This window comes from Panthera pardus, unplaced genomic scaffold (genome assembly GCF_024362965.1).
Source record: "Panthera pardus isolate Hobbes unplaced genomic scaffold, ASM2436296v1 HiC_scaffold_6, whole genome shotgun sequence".
NCBI lineage: Eukaryota > Metazoa > Chordata > Mammalia > Carnivora > Felidae > Panthera > Panthera pardus.
Window position 1 is genome coordinate 68,212,323 of NW_026526991.1, and position 24,785 is coordinate 68,237,107.

At 40.9% G+C, this 24,785-nt stretch overlaps 1 protein-coding gene across 2 annotated transcripts in view; it reads left to right on the plus strand.

Moving 5' to 3' along the window:
• The window catches only part of SLC38A1 (solute carrier family 38 member 1), a 69,159-nt gene that overhangs the window by 21,922 nt on the left and 22,452 nt on the right, over positions 1-24,785 (plus strand). For both annotated transcript variants that reach the window (XM_019419125.2, XM_019419124.2), the window contains exons 4-5: positions 6,275-6,350; positions 6,639-6,754. In XM_019419125.2, the coding sequence (XP_019274670.1) occupies positions 6,275-6,350; positions 6,639-6,754 (192 nt within the window). The remainder of the gene's footprint in view (positions 1-6,274; positions 6,351-6,638; positions 6,755-24,785) is intronic.

Consider the following 24,785-nt stretch of genomic DNA (forward strand, 5'->3'; position numbering starts at 1 on the left):
CCAGCTTGCATTCCCATCAACAGTACAAAAGGGTTCCTTTGTTTTCACATCTTCACCAACACTTACTGTTTCTTGTGTTTTTTAATTTAAGCCATTCTGACAAGTGTGGAGTGATATCTGGTTGTGGTTTTGATTTGCATTTCCCTGATGATGAGTGATGTTGATCATCTTTTCATGTGTCGTTGACCATCTGTATCAGTCTTCTCTTGAAATGCCTTCCTGTGTCTTTCATTCTTTCATGTTTTCCAGTCTCTTTGTTACCTGCTTCTTTGCTCTTGTTCTTTTTTCCTTTTCCTTTTTAATAGATTGTTAACATTTCAGGGAAGGAACTCACAAAGGTCATTTAAGTTCAACCACTCATCCCTTTTGTGTGACGAATCTTCAAATGAAACACTATAATCTAGTAAGAACCTGATTGGTGGAGATTACAATAGGAAGATTTTCTTCTTGTTGTACAACCCATCCTTAACTGGATTGTTGTTGTTGCTGATTTATTTTTGGTTTTAAATAACTGTTCTATGTTTCTCTCCTCCTTTCACACTACCTCAGTATAACGCCTACATCCTCTTTAAGGCTTTGTCTATTGAAGGTCACCACGACAGACACTGTAGGTTTTTGTTTTGTTTTGTTTTGTTTGCAGAACAATTGGCTACCTAAGAGTTGGTTGAATTCTGCTTTGTGGGTACAGACCGACCCTGTGGAAACTCTTTTTTTAATAATACCTTTATCATCTGAGACCACATGTCAAAGGCACCCTTGCCCATAGCCCATTTTTAAGTCAGTAAATAGAAATTTTATTTCAGTTTCTTTGCCAGAGGTCAGTGCTTTTTAACACGCAATTGCATTTTTTAAATGGTGAGATAACAGAAACTTGTGATAAAGCTGCATGACCTAGTTATTTTGAATAGACTTTTCCATTACAAAAAAGGTTGGCTTCATTTGTTTTTAGAAAATAGTTTACAGAAATACAAAGATATAAAGAGATATAAAGAGGAGAACATTTTGGAACAACACAAAGAGAATAAAGAGGCGTTCTTTCAGTACTTCATTCTTACTGAGCTAGATTTCCCTGCAGCCTAAGCTACTCCATAATTCCTAAAAAGAAGATGCATATTTGGTTTGTGGAGGGTCTTCTGAGTTGCTACTGCATGGGCAGGTACATTTGGAAGGAGAGGGAGTGAGGACACCACATAACCGCTCGGGATGCAAAGTGACCTCATGGCTCAGTCTGTGCCACAGAAAAATAGTAAATAGGTCAGAGTCAGAAAACTCCATTCAGACCAGAGTATAAGAAGACTCATGGAAGATGAGGGCTTTGAACTGGGAGGACAGGGGTGCCTGGGTGGCTCAGTCAGTTAAGTGTCCAGCTCTTGATTTCAGCTCAGGTCATGATATCAAGGTTCTTGAGTTTGAGCCCTGCGTCAGTCTCTGTGCTATCAGTGCAGAGCCTGTTTGGGATTCTGTCTCTGCCTCTCTCTCTCTCTCTGCCCCTCCTGCAGTCTCTCTCTCTTTGTCTCTCTAAATAAATAAATAAATACACTTTTTAAAATCTTAAAAAAAGAAAAAAAATGTATTTTGAACAGGCAGAACTGCACTGGCTGAGAGCAGGGTCTCCTGAAGAGAGAGTGGATTCCGACTGTAGTTGACCCTCGAACAACACAGGTTTGAACTGCACGGGTCCAATTTTTTTAGCAAATACAGTACAGTACTGGCAATAATTTTTTTTTAAATTTTTTAGAAGTTTTTATTTGTTTTTGAGAGAAAGAGAGAGAGAGCAGGGGAGGGGCAGAGAGAGAGGGACAGAGAGAGAATCCCAAGCAGGCTCCACACTGTCAGTGCAGAGCCTGATGGAGGGCTCAAACTCACAAACTGTGAGATCATGACCTGAGCCAAAGCCACGAGTCGGACGCTTAACTGACTGAGCCGCCCAGACACCCCTGGAAATAATTTTCTTAATACAGTTTTCTTTTCTCTAGCTCACTTCAGTGTAAGAGTACAGTATATAATACATGTAACATACAAAGTATGTGTAATCCATTGTTTGTGTTATCGGTAAGTCTTCCAGTAGGCTATTACTAGTTAAGTGTTGGGGGAGTCAAAAGTGATACGTGGATTTCTGTTGCAGACTATGAGTCTGGAGTGCCCTCTTGTCCAGAAAGAGAGCAGATGCAGAATTGAATACAAGAGAGGCTAATGTCAGGGAGGAGACAAGAGCCCCAAACAGGTGTTTTGTCTCCGTATTTATTGAGCTCACAGGATATTACCCACATGGTGAGCATGAAGAAAACCAGATATTACACACTTGAGCATGGAGAAAACAGTCAGACAGTTATCATTAACTTATGTGTGTAAGAAGCAAAGGGTCTGGGGGGCAAGTGGAGTTTGTGATCAAAGCACAATAGTATATTGGCATCAGATGGAAAGTAATTTACTGCAAGTGATATCACAAGTTACTCGTGATCCCATTATAATATCTTGCTAGCTAACCTTGGGTGCTTTCGCCCCATGGTGGTGGCTTTCTGTCCTAAACTTCTAACCCATTTATGTAAGCAAAACCTGTTTCCCCACAGATTTCCAACTGCACAGGAGGTCAGCATTCTTAACCCCTGTGTTGTTCAAGGGTCAACTGTACTTGTTTTTCAGAGTTTTCAGTCTCTGTTCTCAAAATGCACTGGTCTTGTCTCAGGCCTCACCCCTCTTGGGAAGATCATTTTGAGAAGCAGGGGGAGCTAAGATTGGGACATTGAGACAAAATTAAATTAATCAGTACAGGGAATTCATACTTGAAGCTTTTTCAGTGGGGGAGCCAGTGAAGATTTTTGGGAAAACCTATTAAGCCTAACCTCCGCAGAAAGTAGACTGGAAGAGGCAGAATCAGGGAGACACTTGATACACATGTTTTCTGATGTGCTTTTTAATGGTTACTTGCTACTGTATGTCAATTTATCATACTCCCCCTGTAGAAGTTCCGTAGGAAAGATCCAGCAATCATGCAGGGACTTTATTCTTTATCCTTTTACGTTGCACAATGTTTGACCCTACTGAATGCCCCTGGTGTCAAGGTGTCTGTGGCCCATCCCCTGCCCACCAGTCCTCTGCCACCAGCTCTGAGTGCCGCCAGGCTAGGAACTTAGATCTGCTGTCACAGGCGTTTTATCGGTGTTTGGTTTGGTTTCTTTGAAAATGTTGGGGTTTTTCTTTTGACTTAAAAATAATAGAAATTCTTGGGGGCACCTGGGTGGCTCAGTCAGTTAAACATCCGACTCTATTTCAGCTCAGGTCATGATCTCATGGTTTGTGAGTTCAAGCCCTGCAATGGGTTCTGTGCTGATGGCACGGAGCCTGCTTGGGATTCTCTCTCTCCCTCTCTCTCTCTTTCTCTCTGTCTCTCTCTCTGCCCCTCCCCTGCTTGTGTGCTCACTTGCGCACGCGCGCGCTCTCTCTCTCTCTCAAAATAAATAAGTAAACATTAAAAGAATAATGGAAATTCTATTTGGAAAACAGGTCCCTCCACAAGAAAGGCAAATGAGGGAGCTTCTAGATGAAGATTTGGTTAGAATCGAGTTATTAAAATTAACCTGATTAAATAGAGCCTTTTACTTAATAGCAACACCAAATAGGAGTCCATTTCACCCTAGCAAGTCCAGCACCCACTTTCTTTGGGCTGCCTGTGTGAAAAGGAAGACACCTTTCCCTTGCCCCTCTTCAGCCAGATCCGTAAACCTCAGTTCTGTGTAAAGATTTAAAATGCTAAGGGCAAAAGAAGGGCCACACCAATCATTAATAACAATGCTATCCAGCTGCCAGATTGGTCTCCAAAGATACTTTCATTATGTTCTCTTGCTAAGAGCCTGCAATACTATTTCTTAGGCGTCTGCCTTTAAGTTTCCTCTGGCTAGTCCCACCCAATAGAAGAAGCGTTTCCTTCTCTGGATTCCTTATCTAATCTCAGGTTTGCACAGTCAAACCTATTCTGGTTTTAGTGGCACAGTTTCTCCTGAGTTTCAGGAGACCGAGGTTTCCTTCTACCTCCTTTCGCTCTCTCACGGTAACTGGACAGGTTGTAGACACAGGCAGATGCTGAAGGGAATAAGCCAGAGATTGTGCTGCTTATATGAGGTGATGGTCCCAGAGGAAGTTTATAGTATGTATATTGCTTATCTTTAGTTTGTCAGGGCAAAATGAAGCAAACTTGGAGAAGTAATGCCAGGGAGAAGCTAGACCTCTTAGATTAAAGGTGAAAAAGGTAGGTAGCTATAGTAAACCAACATTGATGATATCTGTCTTTCGTTTAAAAATGTTTTATTGTGAAATACCACATCATTCAAAACAGCTTATGAAAATCTAGTGTACGGTTTAAAGATACCTGCTTGAAAATAGTCCAGTTCAAGCGGCTTCATGTTTATTAGTGAAAAAATTCACTGTGACTAGTTCTTGCTGAGGCCGGACAATGACATTTTCAGAAGAAGAGCCTAAAAGCATCCCTAAGGTGTTTTACTAATACATACAACAGTTTACCTATGAATGGCCCTTTCTTTGACAATAACATTTGTTTTCTTAATGGGGAATTTTCTTTTTTAATTAGAAATTTAGGCCATAAAGTTCTTATATTAACCCTGAATATATTTGATGATTCTTAGAGCTTTCTGAATTCCTGCTTCAATTTTTTAAAACATACTTTTTAAAATTTTATTTATTAATTTTTTAAAGTTTTATTTATTTATTTATTTACTTTTTAACGTTTATTTATTTTTCAGACAGAGAGAGACAGAACATGAACGGGGGAGGGTCAGAGAGAGGGAGACACAGAATCTGAAGCAGGCTCCAGGCTCTGCACTGTCAGCACAGAGCCCGACGCGGGGCTCGAGCTCACGGACCGCGAGATCATGACCTGAGCTGAAGTCGGCCGCTTAACCGACTGAGCCACCCAGGCGCCCCTCTTTTTTTTTTTTTTTTTCTTTTTAATGTTTATTTATTTTTGACACAGAGACAGAGCATGAGCAGGGAAGGGGCAGAGAGAGAGACACACAGAATCTGAAGCAGGCTCCAGGCTCTGAGCTATCAGCACAGAGCCTGACGTGGGGCTTGAACCCTCGGACTGCCAGGTCATGACCTGAGCCAAAGTCAGACGTTTAACCGACTGAGCCCCACAGGCGCCCCTATTTTTATTTTTTTTTTAAATGTTTTTATGTATTTTGAGAGAGAGTGTGTGTGTGCGAGTGGGGGAGGGGTAGAGAGAGGGAGAGAGAGAATCCCAAGCAGGCTGTTAGCTAGGAGCCCAACACAAGGCTCGAACTCACAAACCTTGAGATCATGCCCTGAGCCAAAATCAAGAGTCAGACACTTAACCAACTGAAACCCAGGCGCCGCTCCAGTATTCTTTTAAATGCCAGCTTTATAGGGCATCTGGGTGGCTGTTGGTTAAGCATCCGACTCATGGTCTCACGGTTTGTGAGTTCGAACCCCACATCGGGCTCTTTGCTGTTAGTGTGGAGCCCACTTTGGATCCTCTGTCTCCCTCTCTCTCTCTCTCTCTCTCTCTGCCCCTCCCCCACTCTCAAAAATAAATAATCATTTAAAAAAATAAATGCCAGCTTTATAGTATCCTTGACATTACCTAATTTTCAGTTAGAGAAAAATCTACATAAAAGTTAACTTGTATTGTGTATAGTCATTTATTAATATTGAATGATTCGAATCTGAATGATTCGAGATTATAGTTCTTTTTGATTTAGGGTTGTCTTTCATATCATCTCAGGATGAGCACCTGCTGTTAATAGTGTTTTGTACTAAGTACAGTGAGGGGTATAAAAACAAATGAGGTGGGGCCCCTGGGTGGCTCAGTCAGTTGAGCGTCCGACTTCGGCTCAGGTCATGGTCTGGTGGTCTGTGAGTTCGAGCCCCTTGTTGGGCTCTGTGCTGACAGCTCAGAGCCTGGAGCCTGCTTCGGATTCTGTGTCTCCCTCTCTCTCTGCCCCTCCCCTGCTCATGCTCTGTCTCTGTGTCAAAAATAAATAAACATTAAAAAAAAATTTAAAAACAAATGAGGCAAAGTATCTGCCCTTGGGACACTCATAGTTTACTTGGTAAAACAAGAGTGTAAACAACTAATACTGGCAAGGGACAAAGCAAAATAAAACAGAAAGGTGGTTGAATGGGGCTGTAAACTCTTAAGTAATTGACTGATAACTTTCCCTGTGTGATGTTTTGATAAGTAATAATGTTAATCTTCGATCATTATTGTGAAATTAAATTATTCTGCATGTCTTTACAGCAAATTTATTTCTGATCGCGAAAGTAGAAGAAGTCTCACTAACAGCCACTTGGAAAAAAAGAAATGTGATGACTATGTAAGTGTCATTATAATAAAGTTTGCTTATTTGTTTTAATCCCATAAATTGGGACAGATGTTTTTAATGCATGTAGCATCCTACCAAAAGTATAGCTATTTATATTACCCAGGATATTCCATGGACCCTGTGTGTTTTCTCCTGAAACCCATTTTGGAAAATAACCAGACCACTAAACAAGTATTTCTTGAATTTTATTTCTGCACTGGTTCCTAATAGTGCTTTAAAGACTTTGACATGATGAACTTTCTTGGGGACGGTTTTGCTTATGTTTGTCTCTGTGTTTAGATTCCAGGAACAACCTCCTTAGGCATGTCTGTTTTTAACCTAAGCAATGCCATTATGGGCAGTGGGATTTTGGGACTCGCCTTTGCCCTGGCAAACACCGGAATTCTACTTTTTCTGTGAGTGTTGACAGTGCTGTAATTTCCATTTTAAAACTGTATTTTCTGTATGTTCCTGTTCATGTACAGAAGACACTGGAAATATTTCCAAGTAGTTTTTATTTCATTTTATGTTTTTACTAACTTGGCTAAGTTGTGAGTACATACTTTTATATTGTTTATTGGAATGATTTTCCAAGTTGCACCTAATGTTTATAAGAAAGTGGAAGGAGAAAATCTTTTCATTAATCAAAAACACCAAAATAAGCATTTATAAAAAGGGTTAAAAGATTTCAAGATAGCATTTTTTTGGTATTTTTGGATTCTTTACCTGTCATTTTAAATCTCAGCTAAAAGGTCAAAATATTAAGAGGTATTTAATCCAACCACTCACCACTTCGGTGTTTGGATTGCAGTGGAACATGTACTATATCCAAAGGTGATTGTAAATTTGTTTGTAATAAATAGCCAAGAAGCACAGATGAGAAATTAGCATGTACTTTTCTCTGAGAGTTAGTTAAAAGAAATTAGGCAATTTTGTTTTTAAATAACTTTTTCTCACACTGTTGAATGGGATTTTCTGCAAATGTACAGAGAGCTTATTTTTAGTTGGAACAAGATGAAAACAGACATAGAATTTATACCAGGAAAATTCTCACCCAGCCTGATTCCCTTCTCAAACCTCTAAGGAGTGTCAGGGGTGTTTTGCCTGATGAGGCAAGGAGGACATTCTCTTCTTCCAGCCTTTTCCCCACAAGACTACACTCACGTCTTTGTTGGCCTTGCTGAGTAGTCTGTATCCCTGGGTCGTTTAGATAGGAGCATCATCTATGCTTGGAAGCAGTGACCGAAATGGCTAGTAATCCTACAAATTGTGTATATACCTTTAGAAAGACTTAGAAAACTGCAGTGAAAGTACATTGTTACCCATTCCATTACTCAGGGATCAGTGATGTCCAGCCATGCTGTGCCATACTGGTCAGTAGCACTAGGGATTAATACTCTTTATAAATTTTTTTTAAAAAATGTTTTTATTTATTTTTGAGAGATAGAGCACTAGCTGGGGAGGGGCAGAGAGAGAGGGAGACACAGAATCCGAAGCAGACTTCAGGCTCTGAGCTCTCAGCACAGAGCCCGATGCGGGGCTCAAACTCGTGGAACTTGTGAACTTCGAGATCTTGACCTGAGCCGAAGTCAGACGCTCAACCGACTGAGCCACCCAGGTGCCTCTAGGGATTAATACTCTTATGTGTAAATCACTAAAGATGTCCTTCCTAGACTTAAAACTCTGTATAGGACAGTGAATTCAATGCATTTCTTCTTCATTGTCCATCCAACTCAGTAAATCCAACTGTAGCCTCTTCTCTTTATTGCCCTGGGTGGATCTTTCTATGTAGCCTTTCTGTTTATGTATATCTTGAGCCAGGTGCCAGGTTTTAGGGTAAAATGATAAGAGTTGGACAAAATATTTCTCTGACGATTTTTTTATTGGTATCTGTGGAATTCTGACCCTCTGAGGATGCCACGGGGTGGCTTGTGCAGCTGCGCTTGTGATTTTCAGAGCAGTGGCAGGAAACACCCGACTGCTAGTCGCAATTCCTCTTCTAAATGGCTGTGTAGTCTTAAGCAAGTGACTTGGCCACTCTGAGCTTCAGTTTCCTATTCTGTAAAACAAGGAAATTGCCCTAGAAAAATCTCAGAACCCTGCCAACCTCCGAAACCCTATGGTTCTGTGACTAATTTTAGTTATTCCAAAGCTGGAAATATGTTCAGCTCAGAAATGTGTTTTACATTGATTTACTTTTTTTTTTTTTTTTTTTAGTTACTGCAGTATATCAGGTAGTTCTATGTTTAACATAGTGAAGGGTCCATTCTTTGATGGTGGTAACAACAGCAACTCTTGCAGCTCTTACTTTGTAGCAGGTACTATTCTTAAGTGTTCTCTGCTGAATCCTTGCAAGTTTGTGAGATAGGTCCTATTAGTACTTCCCTGCTTGATGGATGAGGGAACCGAGACAGAGAGAACAGACTTCTAGTTTGGAATCTCTCTTTGTCACCATTCTGGGAATCCCCTTCACCTCTCTTCTCTGCTAGATCCCGCCCCTTGTTCCCCATGTTCCATTTCTTCCTCTTTCTGAATGTTCTTCCTTTTGTTGCTGAGAAGGGATGAATAGAAATAATTTTTTGAGGCCTCCATGTCTGCAACATGACTTTATTCTGACGTCACCTTTGATTGGCAGTTTGGCTGGATATAGAACTCTATATTGGTAGTAAGTTCCCTTCAGAATTTTGAACGTATTGCTCCATTGTTTTCCGGTCTCTTCTGGTGTGAAGTCCCATATCCTCCTGATTCCCGGTCCTTGTATAGCCAGGGTTTTTGTTTTATTTTATTTTGTTTCTGGAAATTTGTTGAATCTCTTTGTCCCCCATGTTCTGCAGCTTTACAGTGATGTGTCTTGATGTGGGCCTGTTTTCATCCATTGTGTCAGGCTGTTGGTACATCCTTTTCTTTTGGAAGTTCATGGTCTTCAGTTTGGGGACATTTTCTAATATGTTTTTAACATTTATCTATTTTTGAGAGAGAGAGACAGAGGCTAGGGAGGGAGGGGCAGAGAGAGAGAGAGGGAGACACAGAATCTGAAACAGCCTCCAGGCTCTGAGCTGTCAGCACAGAGCCCAACATGGGGCTTGTACTCAAAAACTGTGAGATCATGACCTGAGCCAAAGTCGGAAGCCTAACTGACTGAGCCACCCAGGTGCCGCAGGGGACATTTTCGTATACACTATTGTGTTAATGAATTTCTTCCTCCTCTTTCCCCTTTTTACTCTTTCTGGAACTACTCCCCAGATTCTGGACCTTTCTGGACTTGTCCTCTAATTTTTATTCTTTTCTTAAATTTTCATTTCGATAATTTTTCTCTTTAGTTTCTGGAATATGTGCTCAAATTTTTTCCCAGCTCTTTACTGAGTATTATTTCTGTTATTATTTTTTTATTTACAGGAGCTTTTAAAAAATTCTTGGAATGTTCTTTTTTGATATTCTGTTATTTTGTTTTATGATTTCAGTGTATTCTCCAAGGATTCTAATGACAGTTTTCCTCTTTTACAGAAAATTTTGAACATAAAGTAGAAAGAATAGTATGAGATTCCCATGTTCCCGTCATCTCCTGGCCTCACCTATTTAATCATCCACCTCACCTAGATTCTCTCAAAGCAAATCCCAGCTCTCATATCATTTCATCCATAAATATTTCAGTATATTTCTCATTATATATATATATGTATATGTGTATTACATATGTATGTATTACATATGTATACATATGTATATTTATTACATATATATATGTATTGCATATATATGTGTGTGTGTGTACGTATATATAATGGACTAAAACATAACCATAATAGTTGTACCTAAAAATTATCAACAGTTCCTTAATATCATCAAATAGCCAAACAATATTTGAATTGCCTGTTTATCTCATTTTAAAAAAACCAATTGGATTTTCCAAATCAGTACTCAGATAAAGTCCATATAGTGCAATTGGTTGACATGTGTTCTAATTTCTTTTAATCTATAGGTTCCCCCAATTCTCTCTCTCCTTTGTATTCTATGCCATATATTTGTTGAAGAAACTGGGCCATTTGTCCTATAGAGGTCCCACAGTCTGAATTGTGCTGATTGTATCTCTGTTGCAAGTTCATTTTTAGTTTGTTTGTTGGCTTTGGATTCTTTCATTTTGGAATCTTTCCTCAGGTATTAGGTGGTCCTTCTTTGTCTATTATATTTAAAAATAAGGGATGGGGGAAACCAGCCTAATTCAAGCCCGGCACAGGTGAGTGGGAGCTTGTTGGCAATAGCTTCACTTAAAAGGGTTGTCTACAGCCCTTTACTTGGGGAACCACCAGTGTCAGTAACTCTTTGGCTGTTTCAGATTGCCCAGCATCTTCCTGTCTCCTGCCGGAGGGTCTGAGCATTTCTGCCATCTTTCTGGGAACCAAGGTGGGGGTAGGGCTTGTGGTGAATATCTCACTTGCATGTGTTCACCGAATCCCAGCTTTCATGACAGTACCCACTCCCCAACAAGTTGTATTGAGTCCCTCACCCAGACACCTATATTTTATACTTTCCAGAGAATGTATCTTCACGTATATACTTCTGCCAGATGGAGGGGGAGCAATCATAGCTTTACAGAACAGGGGCCTGGTCTGGGAAATCTCACTATCTCTTGAAGATCCCCTTTATTCTAGTTTATCCCTTCCAGTGTTCCCTATTTCCAGTAATGCTCTCAGGGCCTTTTGGGAATTCTGTGGTGAAAATTAGATTGGTCTTGGCTTTCTCTACTGCTAATTTAAGGTTTAGCTTTGTCTGCTTTCCAGTTCTGAAATTTTGTTATTATTGTCCTCTCATGCTCTTAGGAGGGAGCAGGAGTAAGTTCTTGTATTCAATCTACCATTCCTAGAATTCAGTTGACTTTTAATTATAGTGATTCAGGCATAATTGATCTCTTGTCTCATGACTCTTTAGTTTCCAACTGAAGCAAAGAACTGGAAAAACTTGACTCTTATGGTTGCAGGAAGACTTCCCCTACATAAAATTATTATAGATCATTCGGTTATTTGCAAGATGCATGAAAAGCGGGCGCAACAAATCATCAAGTGAAAGCTCACGAAGGTAGCTGTATAAAGACCCAAACTTAAAGTTTTTCACAAAATGTAGAACAAGGACTCACTCTGTGTGTTGTAAAACCAGCTGCTCCTACAGCTGCTCAAAGCCAAGAAGCAGTTGGCAGGATCAAGATATTTCATCTGGTACAAGGCCCTGTTCCAGACTCATATTAGCCAACATGGAAAAAGAGTCCAAGCCTGTCCAAACTTCTTTAGAAAAGCAGCCGGAAGGCTCCTCCGAGTCTCCCTGAGGCTGGGTGCGGAGCTCTTCACTGGAGTCATCTGAAAACTTGTGGGAGTGATTTCTTTTTCTTGGATGAGTTTGGGGCTCATTTTTTTTTTTGACCTAACCATAATGGCTGTCATCTCTGTTTAACACACATCTGATTCAGTTGGATTCGGCGAACTCTGCCCTGTTGTAAGAATACAGTTCAGTTTTGTGTTTTCCTGAATTCCGAAGCCCTATAATTCCATCTGAGGAACAGGAGGTATGGGAATGGGGAATCTCAGCTGACCGTTGTTCTGACAGGAGGTGTTCTCTGTTGGAAACAAAACGGGTCTGTACCCAGAGGCAGTCGTTTGGGGATGTGCTGAGGCACAAGTATCTCAGGGTAAAATGTACCCACTGAAGTGAGTTTTCCTAAGAGTGAGTATCCTAGGAAAATGCAATGGGTGCTGAAGAATCTTCCACTGTAACTTCCTGTTCTACCACTGATTTTTTTTTTACATAGTTTCTCCTTAACTCAGTCATAGCCAAAGTGGCATCAAAAGTAAATATTGGCATGTAAGAATGGCAGGTTTTGTTTTTATTTCACTTTACCGTCTCCCTCACTCTGGCCCAAAACAGGAAAGTTACATTTCTAAAGATATCTATTAAAGGCATACATTATATAGAAAGTTAATGTCTTTAGAACGTATCATCTCATAGTAGTAGGTAAATGAGAGGTTTATTAAACTACACAGAATCTGACAAAGCAATAAATGCTTTATGTTTTCCCATAACTTCTTAGCAGGTGTTATTGTTTATTATTATTTTAATAATGTAGTCCTTAGGTATAAAAGCATGAAAAAGGAGAATGTAATTCATGATACTTCTGAGAGCTCAATGATGTCATCATTTATTGTAAACAGTGCGTTTTTAAACCATCTGTTTCAAATATAATTCTAAAACAACGTAACAATCTATGTAGACAATAGTTTAAATTTTATTATGGTTCATTACAACTCCAGACTTTTTTGAGTCTTGTTTTCTATTTTCTATGGCTGTAAGGATACAAAAGATAAATAGCTAAAAACACTTTGAAAAGTGGCACGCAAGAAGATTATGTACTGTTCCAACCTCATAGGGCTGCTATGAGAGAGTGTGTGGGTGTGTGGGTGTGGGTGTGTATGTTGTGAGTGTGTGTGTGAGGGAGAGAAAGAGACGAAGAGAGTACCAGTAATGTAACACCTGGTATTCAGTAGCACTATATAGTAAGTATTTGCTGAAGTATTAATTAGGTAGTCACTAAATAATGGTTAACATTTATTGAACACTATTCTACTTGCCATATTATCTCATTTAATCTTCATCACCACTCAGAAGTATTAGCTCCATTTTACAGATGAAGTAATAACTGAGGCTTAATAACTACTTAGCAAGTTGGGGAACCAGGGTTCCATCCAGGCTTTCTTGACTCTAGAACCTGTGTGATCTAAAACTATATACTATAAAACTAAAACTATATACTGCTTGGGTGCCTGGCTGGCTTAGTTATTAAAGTGTCTGACTTCGGCTTAGGTCATGATATCATGGTTCATGAGTTTGAGCTCCACATTAGGCTCTCTCCTGTCAGCACAGAGCTTGCTTTGGACCCTCTGTCCTCCTCTTTCTCTGCAGCCCCCTCTTCTCCTCGTGTGCTCTCTCTCTCTCTCTCTCTCTCTCTCAAAAATAAACATTAAAAAGAAAAAGGGACAAAACACTATACTGCCTTTTAGTGATGCCTCTTCCATAACCAAATTTGCATTATTACTGTACATCACGAGAAATTTTATTCTTATCAATAGATACTAGCAAGTTAATATTTTAGCTTTAAAATCACTTTGTATAGGAGGGCACTTGTTGTGATGAGCACTGGGTGTTATATGTAAGTAATGAATCACTAAATTCTACTCCTGAAACCAATGCTATATGTTAACTAACTTGAATTTAAATAAAATCTTGGAAGAAAAAAAAAATAAAGTCATCTTGTATAATCTGTCAGTATTCCTGGATTATTTTACTGTTTCGAAAAGAACCATTGTAATGGAAATAGTTCTGCAATATCAAATGCACCAAATTGTAGATCAGCAGTGGTCAAGTTCCTGGTCACAGCCAGTAAAATATATGCCTAAAGTATATTATAAAACCAATATAACTTCTGAACTGCTTCATATTTGTCATATCTACACCTGACTTGGTCTCATGTGGCTATTTAAGATTCCCCACTGTCTTCATGAGCCCTTGAATTTAATTCCTTCCAAAGATTTAAATTTTCTTACTGAGAATTAAAACACAAGTGCTAGCAATGTCAGATGATGCCAAGTCCATTATTAGGGAATTGCTTACATAATCATAGTAGTTCTATAAAATAAAATATTAGGCTACTATGTCAAAGAGTAAACTAGATTTATATGTACTGGTGTGGAAAAATTTCCCCGGAATATTATTATGTGAAAAAGCCTGAATGCTGGGTGGAAGTGAGCAGAGAGGGAGACTGTATACGTATATACCCTACAGACTAGTCGGGAGGGCACACAAGCAAGCTGTGGACAGTGGATACTTCTGGAGAGTGACACGGGGTCTAGGGTGGAGCAGAAGTGCAAAGTTTACACTCTTTGTATTTTCTTTCTCTCTCTTTTTTTTTTTTAAAGTAAAGTTTATTTATCCTGTGAGAGACAGAGAGAATGCTAGTGGGGGAAGGGCACAGAGGGAGAGAATCCCAAGCAGGCTCCAAGCTGTCAGCACAGAGCCTGATGCAGGGCTTGAACTCATGAACCATGAGATCATGACTGGAGCTGAAACCAAGATTTGGATTCTTAACCAGCTAAGACACCCAGGTGCCCTTGTATTCTCTTTTCTACCTTTTGGGGGACGAATCTAGTTGGAAAAAAACCTTGTGTTTTAGAGAACTTAAAACCAATGCAATAAGGCTTTTTTTCTTCCCTCTTGCCCACAGAAAACTTGAGGAAAAACAGATTTTCAGTGTTGATGTTTAGACCACGAGAGCGAGAATACGCCGTTGGTGCTGTGCCACCCGTTCCAAACTATATTTTCAATCCCATCTCCCTTTAGATTGCCTCCCTTTCAGCTACACTAATCCCCTTCTTTTCTGTAAAGGTCACCTGCACTGTCCTCGTTGCCTTGATTTTTTCACCTCCCTATTCCCGTGCCCGTCTCTGCTGCTGAATGCCAATAGGCCTGTAAAGCCCAGTTGGATGCCATCTCCAAAAATGTTTCCCTGATCCTCCTACGTGCAGGGGAAGCTCTCCCTCCCTTGTGTTTCCAGTGTAATCTCTACCTTTCTAATTACAAGTATTACTTCCATTAATTAGGCATATATTTTACCTTCCCAATTGAACTCTGAGCCCTACAAGAGCAGGACTAATGTCTAATTCTTCCTTGTTCAAACATCCCCTCTGCCCCGACAAGATCTAGAATAGTTGCTTGCATATAAGATGATGCTCAATAAAGTTTCATTGAAATGAATGAATGAATGAATGAATGAATATATAAGAATTAGATTTTGCAAAACAAAAAACAAGGCTTTAGGGAAAAACAAGGGCTCTCATAATTATTGCAGACTTATCAGAGGGAAAATATCAACCAAAACCCTTAGTTCACCCTCAAATTTGGAATGGGCTTTGGAGATGTAATGATAATAACAAGGTTAGCACGGGACTCACCACCAAGTGGTTACTTGGTTACTTTCCTGGGATTGCCTCCTTCATGTGAAAATTCTAAATAGTTCTGAGGCTGTTAAATACTGTAAGAGGTTGGTATTGCGTTGCTAAAAGGGCATTTGTTGTTAAATTGCTACTTGCAAAAAGGACAGTAATTGTCATTTTTAGTTTACAGCAATTACCTTCACTTTGTGGTTGAGTGTTTGCCTCAATTGTAGGTGAATTCTCTCTGTCTATTTCTTAATATTTACCTTTGTGGAGCATTTTTTTCATTATCCTTCCACCAAAAAGATGCAACATTGTATTACCTATAATTACAGTGTTTACAAACATACCAGTAAATAGCCATGCCAGTAAGGGTAAATCTAAAATATAAGAATCTCTGTAAACCCAAGATCAGACTTCCAGGGGCCTTCGCCTACATAAAGGAAGACAGAAATGGAATTGGAACCAGAGACCCATCAGCACAGTGCCCTAAGTCCTGTTCATGTCTTACAGGTATTTCATCATTATTATCCTGTCACCAAAAATGGGCTTCTCCTGATATCAGGAGGCTTGCATAAGGCTTACATAACTGCCTCAGCATAGCTCTGAAGTCTGCATCTTTTCCAGCAAATTCTATGAGTTCGGGTGAGATTGCAGCACAGCTTCACAAATATGTACTCTGCACGTTCAAGAACCGCCATTGCTTCGTTACTTTATGTAGATTCCCAAAAGTATGAATCACACTCGCCAAGAGGTCACTTTGCTCTTAGCAGTAATGAAGATGGTCTGCGTGGCTACTTATCAGGTTCTTCCTTGTAAATGTTAAGTTGTCTTCCCCTGTGCACTCCTAAGCCGGCAGTTCTTTGCCTCTTGAGGAGAGACGACGCTGGATCTTGTGATATAAAAATGATGCGATTAAAGAGGAAGTCAATAGGGAAGCCCTGCTCTTCCAGTGATCCTGGGAGGCCCATCTGTATAGTCACATTCATCTACCCTCTTGTCAATCAGTTACTTGTTTTTAAAATTCTTTGAGTTATAGTCACCGTTCCTTAGAAATGATCTGAAGAGAAAATCGTTGCCCTTCAGCTGGCAGGGAAAATCACTGGCATCAGAGCCTCTTGTTTGGGAATAATAATGCTGGAAGGGGAGAAGTGGCACATTCAGGCTTGCCAACATTTGAAATACATGTAGAAAGGACAGTGGCAGTGCCATTGAACTCTATTGAAATGCATTGGATTAAGAAGCTTTTCAGAAATAGGGAAATAGGAAAGTGGTTAATGTTGTGCTTAAAACGAGTGCCTCTTTTCTAAACGGAGAGCGTTGGCAAGCGTAGGAGAGGAGTCCCACCCATTGTTTTTAAAAGTTGAGCAGTTATGCTTAGTTGGTGAGTCATCTAAGATGTGTCTGATAAGGGGTTCCAAGAAGGCAGTTCTCGGGGCCCCAGAGAGGTGGGCGTGTGTGTGCAGCACGCGGGCTCAAGAGCATGTGCGGAGAGTGGGCTCCGTCCTGTCGACGCTGAGTTGCACCTGCTGTCGGGCAAGGACGAGGACCCAAGGAGAAGAGCATGGCCTCTATTTTGTAGCACTGTGTTTTTCGTAGCCTGCAAGAGGCAACTTACGTGTACTCTCTAAGGTCTTACCAGTGTTAATACCCCCATCATGCACACGGCCTTTTCGTTCACTTTCCTGGGTTGCAGTAGCCCAGATGTGTATCCGCACTGCAGATCAGCATAGTTCAGAAATTGGGATTTCCGAGTTAGCTTGAACTTTTACTACCCAGAGTGGTAGTTGGTTTAGTAGAGTGGAAAACCGCCCTGGTGTGGGCCAGTTAGTTTTGCTTTGTTCTATGGCCACAAGCTTCACCTCACATCAGGTACCTCGTATCAGTGATCTACGTCTATAGCCAGGGGTTGGCAAACTACAACGTACTGACCAAAACCTCTTCTGACCTGCAGCCTCTTTTTTTTGCGTGGCTTGCTGACTGAGAATAGCTTTTATTTTTTTTAAGAGTTAGAAAAAAAAAGAAGATAGTTATAAAGTATACATGTGTCATGGGATCTTTAGAACAATCCCTAGTTATCATTCCTGTTTTTAGGTAAAGAAACTTAAGAACTCATGAGGCTAAGGAACTTGTTAGGATGACAGTGTGATTGGTGGTGGGGCTGGGGAGGGAGGGGAACAAGCCCCTGGTGTAGTCCTCTGAACTCTTCCATCTCTCTTTAGATGTGCATTGTTACCATGGAAACAGAATAATAGGGGGGGCACCTGGGGGGCTCAGTCTATTAAGGGTCTGACTCTTGACATCCGCTCAAGTCATGACTTCATGGTCGTGGGATAGAGCCCCACATAGGGCTCTGCCCTGAATGTGGGGCTTGTTTGGGATTCTCTCTCTTTCTCTCTCTCAGCCCCTCATCTGCTCACTCCCACGTTACAGAATAAGGAAATAAACATTAAAAAAAAAAGAGACAGGGGTGCCTGGGTGGCTCAGTAGGTTAAGCCTCCGACTTCGACTCAGGTCATGATCTTGCAGTCCATAGGTTTGAGCCCCATGTCGGGCTCTGTGCTGACAGCTCAGAGCCTGGAGCCTGCTGGGGATTCGTGTCTCCCTCTCACTGCCCCTCCCCCTCCCTCCCTCCCTCTCTCTCTCTCTCTCTCTCTCTCTCTCAAATGAATAAACATTAGGAAAGTATGAATGAAGCCCCAGATCCACCATTCCTGCTGGAGTGGAAGTCCAAAATACCCACCCAAAACAGCACACACCTTTATTTAATGGTTATATGGCATTTTTCTGTCACTCAGGAGATACATTTTAAGAATGTGATAAAGGGGGCATCACTTTCAAAAGTAAGGATCTAGGTTTGAGGGGAAAGTAAGCTAGTTATTCTTGTGGAGTGGAAGAAGAGGAAGGAGGACATGTCAAGTTATAAAGGGAGAGCTCATAAAACCCACAACCCCCTCTAAGGACTGGAGGCAAAAACAGGAAGTGGTGGTGGTGCACAGTTTTCTTTCTTACCAGTACAGCTTCCTCATTTAAAGTCAGACCTCCTAAATTTTTTACCTCTTAAAGCACTAACTAAACTGACAAGTTCTATCTGCATACCTCTTTTCAATACTTCTTTTTTTTTTTTTTTTTTTTAGGATTATACTAGATATTATTTGATTTGGTCATCAGTGAGACATACTTCTTTCCTTAGACAAAACAAAATACTTAACCAGCAGTGAGGTTAGTTTAAGAGCAACTTTGCACCAATTTAGACTTATCTACGAGGAAATAAATGGAAGGAATTGTACAAAGAATTTATCCCTGCCTGTTCCTGGCTCAGCCTTTAAAAACCATCCCTTTCATTCCCTAGTTTAATGTGTAAATATTACAAATAATTGCATGCTATCAGACCTGGTGTGCTGGTCCTCTGCTCCTTAGAATGTTGAAAGTCAATCAGGATCTAATGATAAAAAGTGCACTTTGGGACTGAATATTTACATTTTTGCTTCTTTTTCTTTTCTTTTCTTTTCTTTTCTTTTCTTTTCTTTTCTTTTCTTTTCTTTTCTTTTCTTTTCTTTTCTCCTTCCTTCCTTCCTTCCTTCCTTCCTTCCTTCCTTCCTTCCTTCCCTTTTTCATGTTTATGTATTTAATTTGAGAGAGAGAGAGCAAAAGAGAGCACATGAGCAAGAAAGGGGCAAAGAGAGAGAGACGGGGAGAATCCCAATAGGCTCCATTCTGTTAGCCCAGTGCAGGGCTCGAACTCATGAACTGTGGGATCATGACCTGAGCTGAAAAAAATCAAGAGTTGAATGCTTAACTGACTGAGCCACCCAGGCGCCCCTCTGTTCCTTTAAAGTATTTTGTGAGCTCTTTAAATGAAATAGGGACAATATTAATGAATGACCTTGGGGGTTTAAACAAATGCAACTCTTCTCCCTCCCCCGCAAAAAAAGTTTCGAATAATAATACTACCATTTGAAATATTTTTCATTTTAATACTATTACTGTAAAAGTAAGATAATCATTAAAGACCATTTTGAAAGTACATAAAATAAATTAACTGTAAAGAAATCACCTGGAGTCTCACTGTTAGAACAGGCTCTGGTAACATTGTGGCGTATTTCATTCCAAGTTTTTTTGTCTTTGCTTAGGTTTTACCTTTTATACTCTCATTCTTCTGTGGACATTTGACTTTGGCAGACAATATAGCATGGTGGGTAAGGACTCTGGAATCAGACTATGAGGGTTTGGGGCTCTGATGCCAGCTGTGTGACCTTAGACAAATATTTACCCTCTCTGAACTTCGATTTCCTTATCTGTAAAGTAGTAATAGTACTACCCATAAGTGAAATATTTAATAAAAAAGGGCTTAGTGTGGGCCTGGCATAGTGGAAATATGCTAAATTTATTATTAGTAATGATCAGTGAAGTGTTTTAGTAATTATATTGAGTCCCTATTAAAGTTCTAGGAAATGCATTTGTATACAAAAGATAATTTTGAATTTTCCAAAATATTTAAAATTTTCACTGAATTAGGGACTCAGACACCTCATTCTTCTCTCCTCACTTTCAGGGATGTCTCCTTCCATCTGGGCTCTCATTAAATAGACAATCCTTCCTCTTGTCTCCTTCTGCTGGCATGCACCACCCTACCTCTGCAGTTACCCGCCAGACATCCTACTACTGACCACAGCCCCCTCAAGTTCCAGGCTCCTCCCTTGGATATTGCCACTGTGCCTGTCCTCTACTGTCATGGAGAACCTCTGGACTGTGCTGCTTTTCCTGTCCCATGTAGCTGTCACAAGCCCTTCACTTGAAAACCCCTCTCTTTCCCACACGCTAAAATTCCCTTCTCCACTGGCTCTCTGTCACACTAGCTGGAAACCCCCCAAAACTGAGATCTATCTAACCACACAGATGGGTAACACTTTCAATTCCTCCTCAGTTGGGTTCTCCATGCTGCCCAACCCTTCCCTCATCCCCAGCTAGCGCTCTGTTCTCTGTGTTTTTAAATCCTTACTCACCTCATTTTGATACTTCCCTTCGGAGGAGTTGGCAGGGAGGGGATGGAAGAGTAGGGAGAGTTAGTGGAGATTAGAGATGAGGGAAAAGTGGAGAGGGGGAAGACAGGAAGGGGGAGACAGTTTGGAAAGGTAGGACCAGGGGAAGGGGTAGAAGAGAGTGAGGGAGAGACCAGTAATAAGGATAAGGACTGGAGAAAGATGGCGGGCCAGAAAACAATATGTTTCCTACAGTTTGTCCAATTCCCTTGTATTGGAGTTTTAAATTTTCTTGTAAGTATTCTGCCTCAACCAGCTTACATGTCTCTGAGTTTTGGAGAGAGGGGCTGTGGATTTGGCGGGAGATGATGGTAGGTAAAAGCAAGACTAATATTAAAGACTACTTTTCTTCCAGTGCTGGGAGTTTTTATATGGACTGTTCTAGCCATGAGGACAGTAAAAGTTTTAAGCTTTTTTTTAAAAAATTAATTAATTTTGAGAGAGAGAGAGAGAATGCGATCAGGGGAGGGGCAGAGAGAGAATCCCAAGCAGGCTCCACATGGTCAGTGCACAGAGCACGATGTGGGGCTCGAACTCAAAAGGTGAGATCATGACCTGAGCCAAAATCAAGAGTCGGACGCTCAACCACCTGAGCCACCCAGGTGCCCCAAAAGTTTTATACTTTTAACCTGGTTTAGAAGAGGAAGAATTAAAAAGTGTGGTGAGCCTCAGATCCCTTTTGGAAGGAAAGAGACCTGGCTGGGGGGTGGGGTTGGGGGGAGAGGTCTGGCGTTGAAAATCATTTAAAAATATACACGTTGGTGAAGTAAGTGATGCCCTAATGCCCTGAGGAAGTCGACCAGACCTTGCATTCACACTGAGAGCCAGTCAGTGTCCCACGGGAACAATAATGATTCAGCTGTAAATGGTTCCCTTCACTGCAGTCTCACCTGGACAGCCTTGGGGTCCGTGTTACAGCTAATCACGTTGTGGTGCTGGCATGGCCCCTCACCCAGACAGTGTGGCAAGGCGATGCGGCACCAGTTCAGCGGTTGTGAGAAACAGAAACGCTGCATTGTGTATGCCACAGGGCCAGAGCTTGCAGATTTAGATACGTGCTGGACCAGCAGCATCCGCAATACCTGGTAGCTTGGGAGAAATGCAGAATCTCGGGTCCCACCCCAGACCGACTGAGTTAGAACCTTCATTTTAACAAGATCCTAAGGAGATCTGTATAGAGCATTAAAGTCTGAGGACAGCTGCCTTAAACTTTGGCAAGGGAAGAGGACAGGGAGAGTAATGCGGGGAGAGTAGTTGGGAAGGGTTCCCTTATGTTTTAAGAGGAGTGGGTGGGTCCTGGAGGAGTTGAAAGCGCTCACCTGCACGGCAGCCCCGAACACCCCCTTCTGCACACCCCCATCAATGCTATTTCTGGATCCGCAGCAGTGACTGCTGCCTCATCTCCACCTCTTTCCAGGGCTCTGGTGCTGGGTGGGGAGTGTGTCATATGATTTCTTGTTATTCAGCTAGGCTTTTAAAAGATAATCTCATCATCCATAAAGTGATGTGGCGTTGGTCCTTTGTTTTGTTTTGTTTTAGGTATAGTTTATATACAACAAAATTTTCCAATTTAAAGGATAGGATTTGATAAGTTTGCCCAAATCCAGTTGTGAAATCACCACCACAGTCATGGGATAGAACATTTCAATTGCCTTGAATGTTTTGGTTCCGTTTATTCTCATGGTTTTCCATTTTCTAAGCATACAGTGCTTTAAGAAATGAAATTATTATAAGGTCACCCATGTAATCTTTGGGTAAGTTATGGAAGAACAAAGAATTACTGTCTTATCAATGTGATTCAAAACAATCAATAAATGTTTTTGAAATAGATGTTTAGATGTTACTGTTTAAGGTAGGAGTCAAAATTTTCTTGCACCAAATACAGTAAATATATCGTGGACCATGGAGAACAGTAGTATCGCCAGAGAACTAGAGACAGGCAAGTTTCATCCCAGCTTTCAGAAGTGGTAAAAAGTAGATCCCAAGTAATATTCTAGGGCAATTTATTAAATAGCTTGTTTATGTGCAAATACCGCAGAAAATATTGCTCCACAGAGGCCAGTAGTGTTTTCCTAAATAGTTGTGTTAAACTAGCTTCATCTTTTGAGACAACAGTGAACTAGTAGGTCACAGGACTGTCTTAGGCAAAGTGTATCTTGATTTTAGCAGGACATTTGGCATAATCTCACATGACTTACAAATGAGATTCTAATATTTTGTAAATGCACTTATTCTTAGCTAAGAGTGTGCTTCGTTTGGTATTGTATGTAAACAGGCAAAGAGGATAGGCCATGACTCCAAATTAAACTGTCATGGCCTGTCCAGTAATGGAGGAACATAATAAAGCAATGAAATAAAAAGATTACTTGGGTGCTTGGGTAGAGGATGGATCATTGGGGGCAAGAAACAGGAGACAGATAGAGACTACTGTAATTGCCCAGAAATTATGGGTGATAGTGACTTGGATTGGAGTAGTGGCCATGGAGATTGGGGGGAAAAAGCATATGGATTTAGGATGTGTTTTGGAGGTAGAAGTGATAGGACATTTGCCGGTGAATTAGATATGAGGGATAAGAGAGTAGATAAAAGATCAAGGGTGACTCCCAGGTTTCTGGCTTGAGCAGTTGACTGGATGGTGGGCCCTTTTCTAGATGGTCTTGTTCTATTCAAAGTTGGTACCAGTGACTTGGATGAAGGCAAATTCAAGATATGAAGCTTGATGAGGTAGTTGGCACATAAGGAGAAAGGATCAACGATTCTAAAAGATGTCACAAGACTGGAAAGCTAAAATGTAGTGGAAATAAGTGCAGAGTCCTGCACTTAGCTTTCAAAAAAAGTACATAGGATAGAACCAGGAAGAGTAGCCTAATAGCAGTTTACAGCAGAAGCTCAAGAATGAAGAATGTGGCATGGCCACCATAAAAACAAACACTGAAATAGGTTGCCTTAAAGAAAGCATGATGTCCAACTCAAGTTAATACTCTTAACATGCTTTGTACTGTTGGGCCCGAAACTGAGGTGACAGCATTGTGCTTTTCTTGGCATACAGCCATTAAAAAGTACAGTGGAGGAACTGGACCATGACTGAGATGTAGAGCCCGAGCACTCCATCACAGGACAAAAGCTGGAAGAACTGGAGAGGTTTGGGTCAAACGGTACAGTCTTAAAGTGAGTGCCCATCAGATGGACCGTTTGGTGGGAGAGGGTTTCAAGTAGATTCAAGTAGGTTTACAGGATGAAATGAGGACCCAAGGGTAGAAATAGCAGCGGTAGTTTCAGCTCAGCCTCAGTTCCCGTGCATGGCACTTTCCAGAAACACGATGGGTTGCATATGTGTCCCCTGTAAGATAACTCTATAGATCTGGATGTCTGTGTGTTGGATGGAGCATAGATATTTCCTGTGCTGGGTGCAAAGCTGGACAGGGTGGCCTCTAAGCTGTCTCCCTGATCCAGGAGTCTAGAATTGTTTCCTAACAGGCCTCTTTCTTCTCAGGGGACACAAACTCTCCGAGGATGTCCCCACACTGTACATATCTTCAAAGTGTTAATGACACAAGGGTTCTCAGAAGTTCCTGACCACATTCTTAACAAGAGAACTCTCCTGCCACTGCTTCCCCAGTGCCCATGTCTAGACAGACACATGTTCTGAATCCCCTTCTCTTCAAGGCTAAACATAAGTCTGAAATATCAACATTGACAGCTCAGTTCCTATTGCTGAGGTTTAGTTCCCACCGGAACACCTTTTTCAGCATGCAGCTTTTGCCGTAACCGTGTTAAAACTTTTGGTCAATATGAGAAGTGTGTCTAGATATCCACATGAGACGAAAACAATGCATCACATGTTCCTCTCAGAACACGAATTCCAGCTTATATTTCTCTTCCAACAAACCACAACTGTATACAAATATCTAACTGGACAAACAGAGGCACAATCACAATGCTCAAGACAGGAGAAATGTTCAAATAAGTCATTACATTCTCTCCCAACTCATTCTTCCTACTCTTGTTGATGTTATGTTTTGTGTCTTTGACATCTCTGGATCCCCTTACACTATTCTAGGATCTATGATAGCCAATTATACAACTTAGTGTTTCTAAGAATCTAGACAAGAAGGTGTCCTTCTCTAAATTTTAATTCCGTGAATACCACCAAATTCTCTTACAGCCTAAAGCAGTCTTAACATTTTACATACAGAATTTGTCTCTTATGACCTGATAGAAAAAGGGCTTTGTTTTATGTTAGTTTTCAGTTTTCGAAGGGAAGATTTATATTTTGGGAGGAATGGAGAAGATAGTCTTAGAGACTGGGTGGTTAAAGGCAGAGGTTGTCAGGCTCCTACTACAGGTCCTTTTGTGGGGGTGCAATGCTATGTCTCTTAAACATGGGAGTGGGAGGGTCGTTTCCTTCACCGTGGGAGGACCTCGCTGTGCTG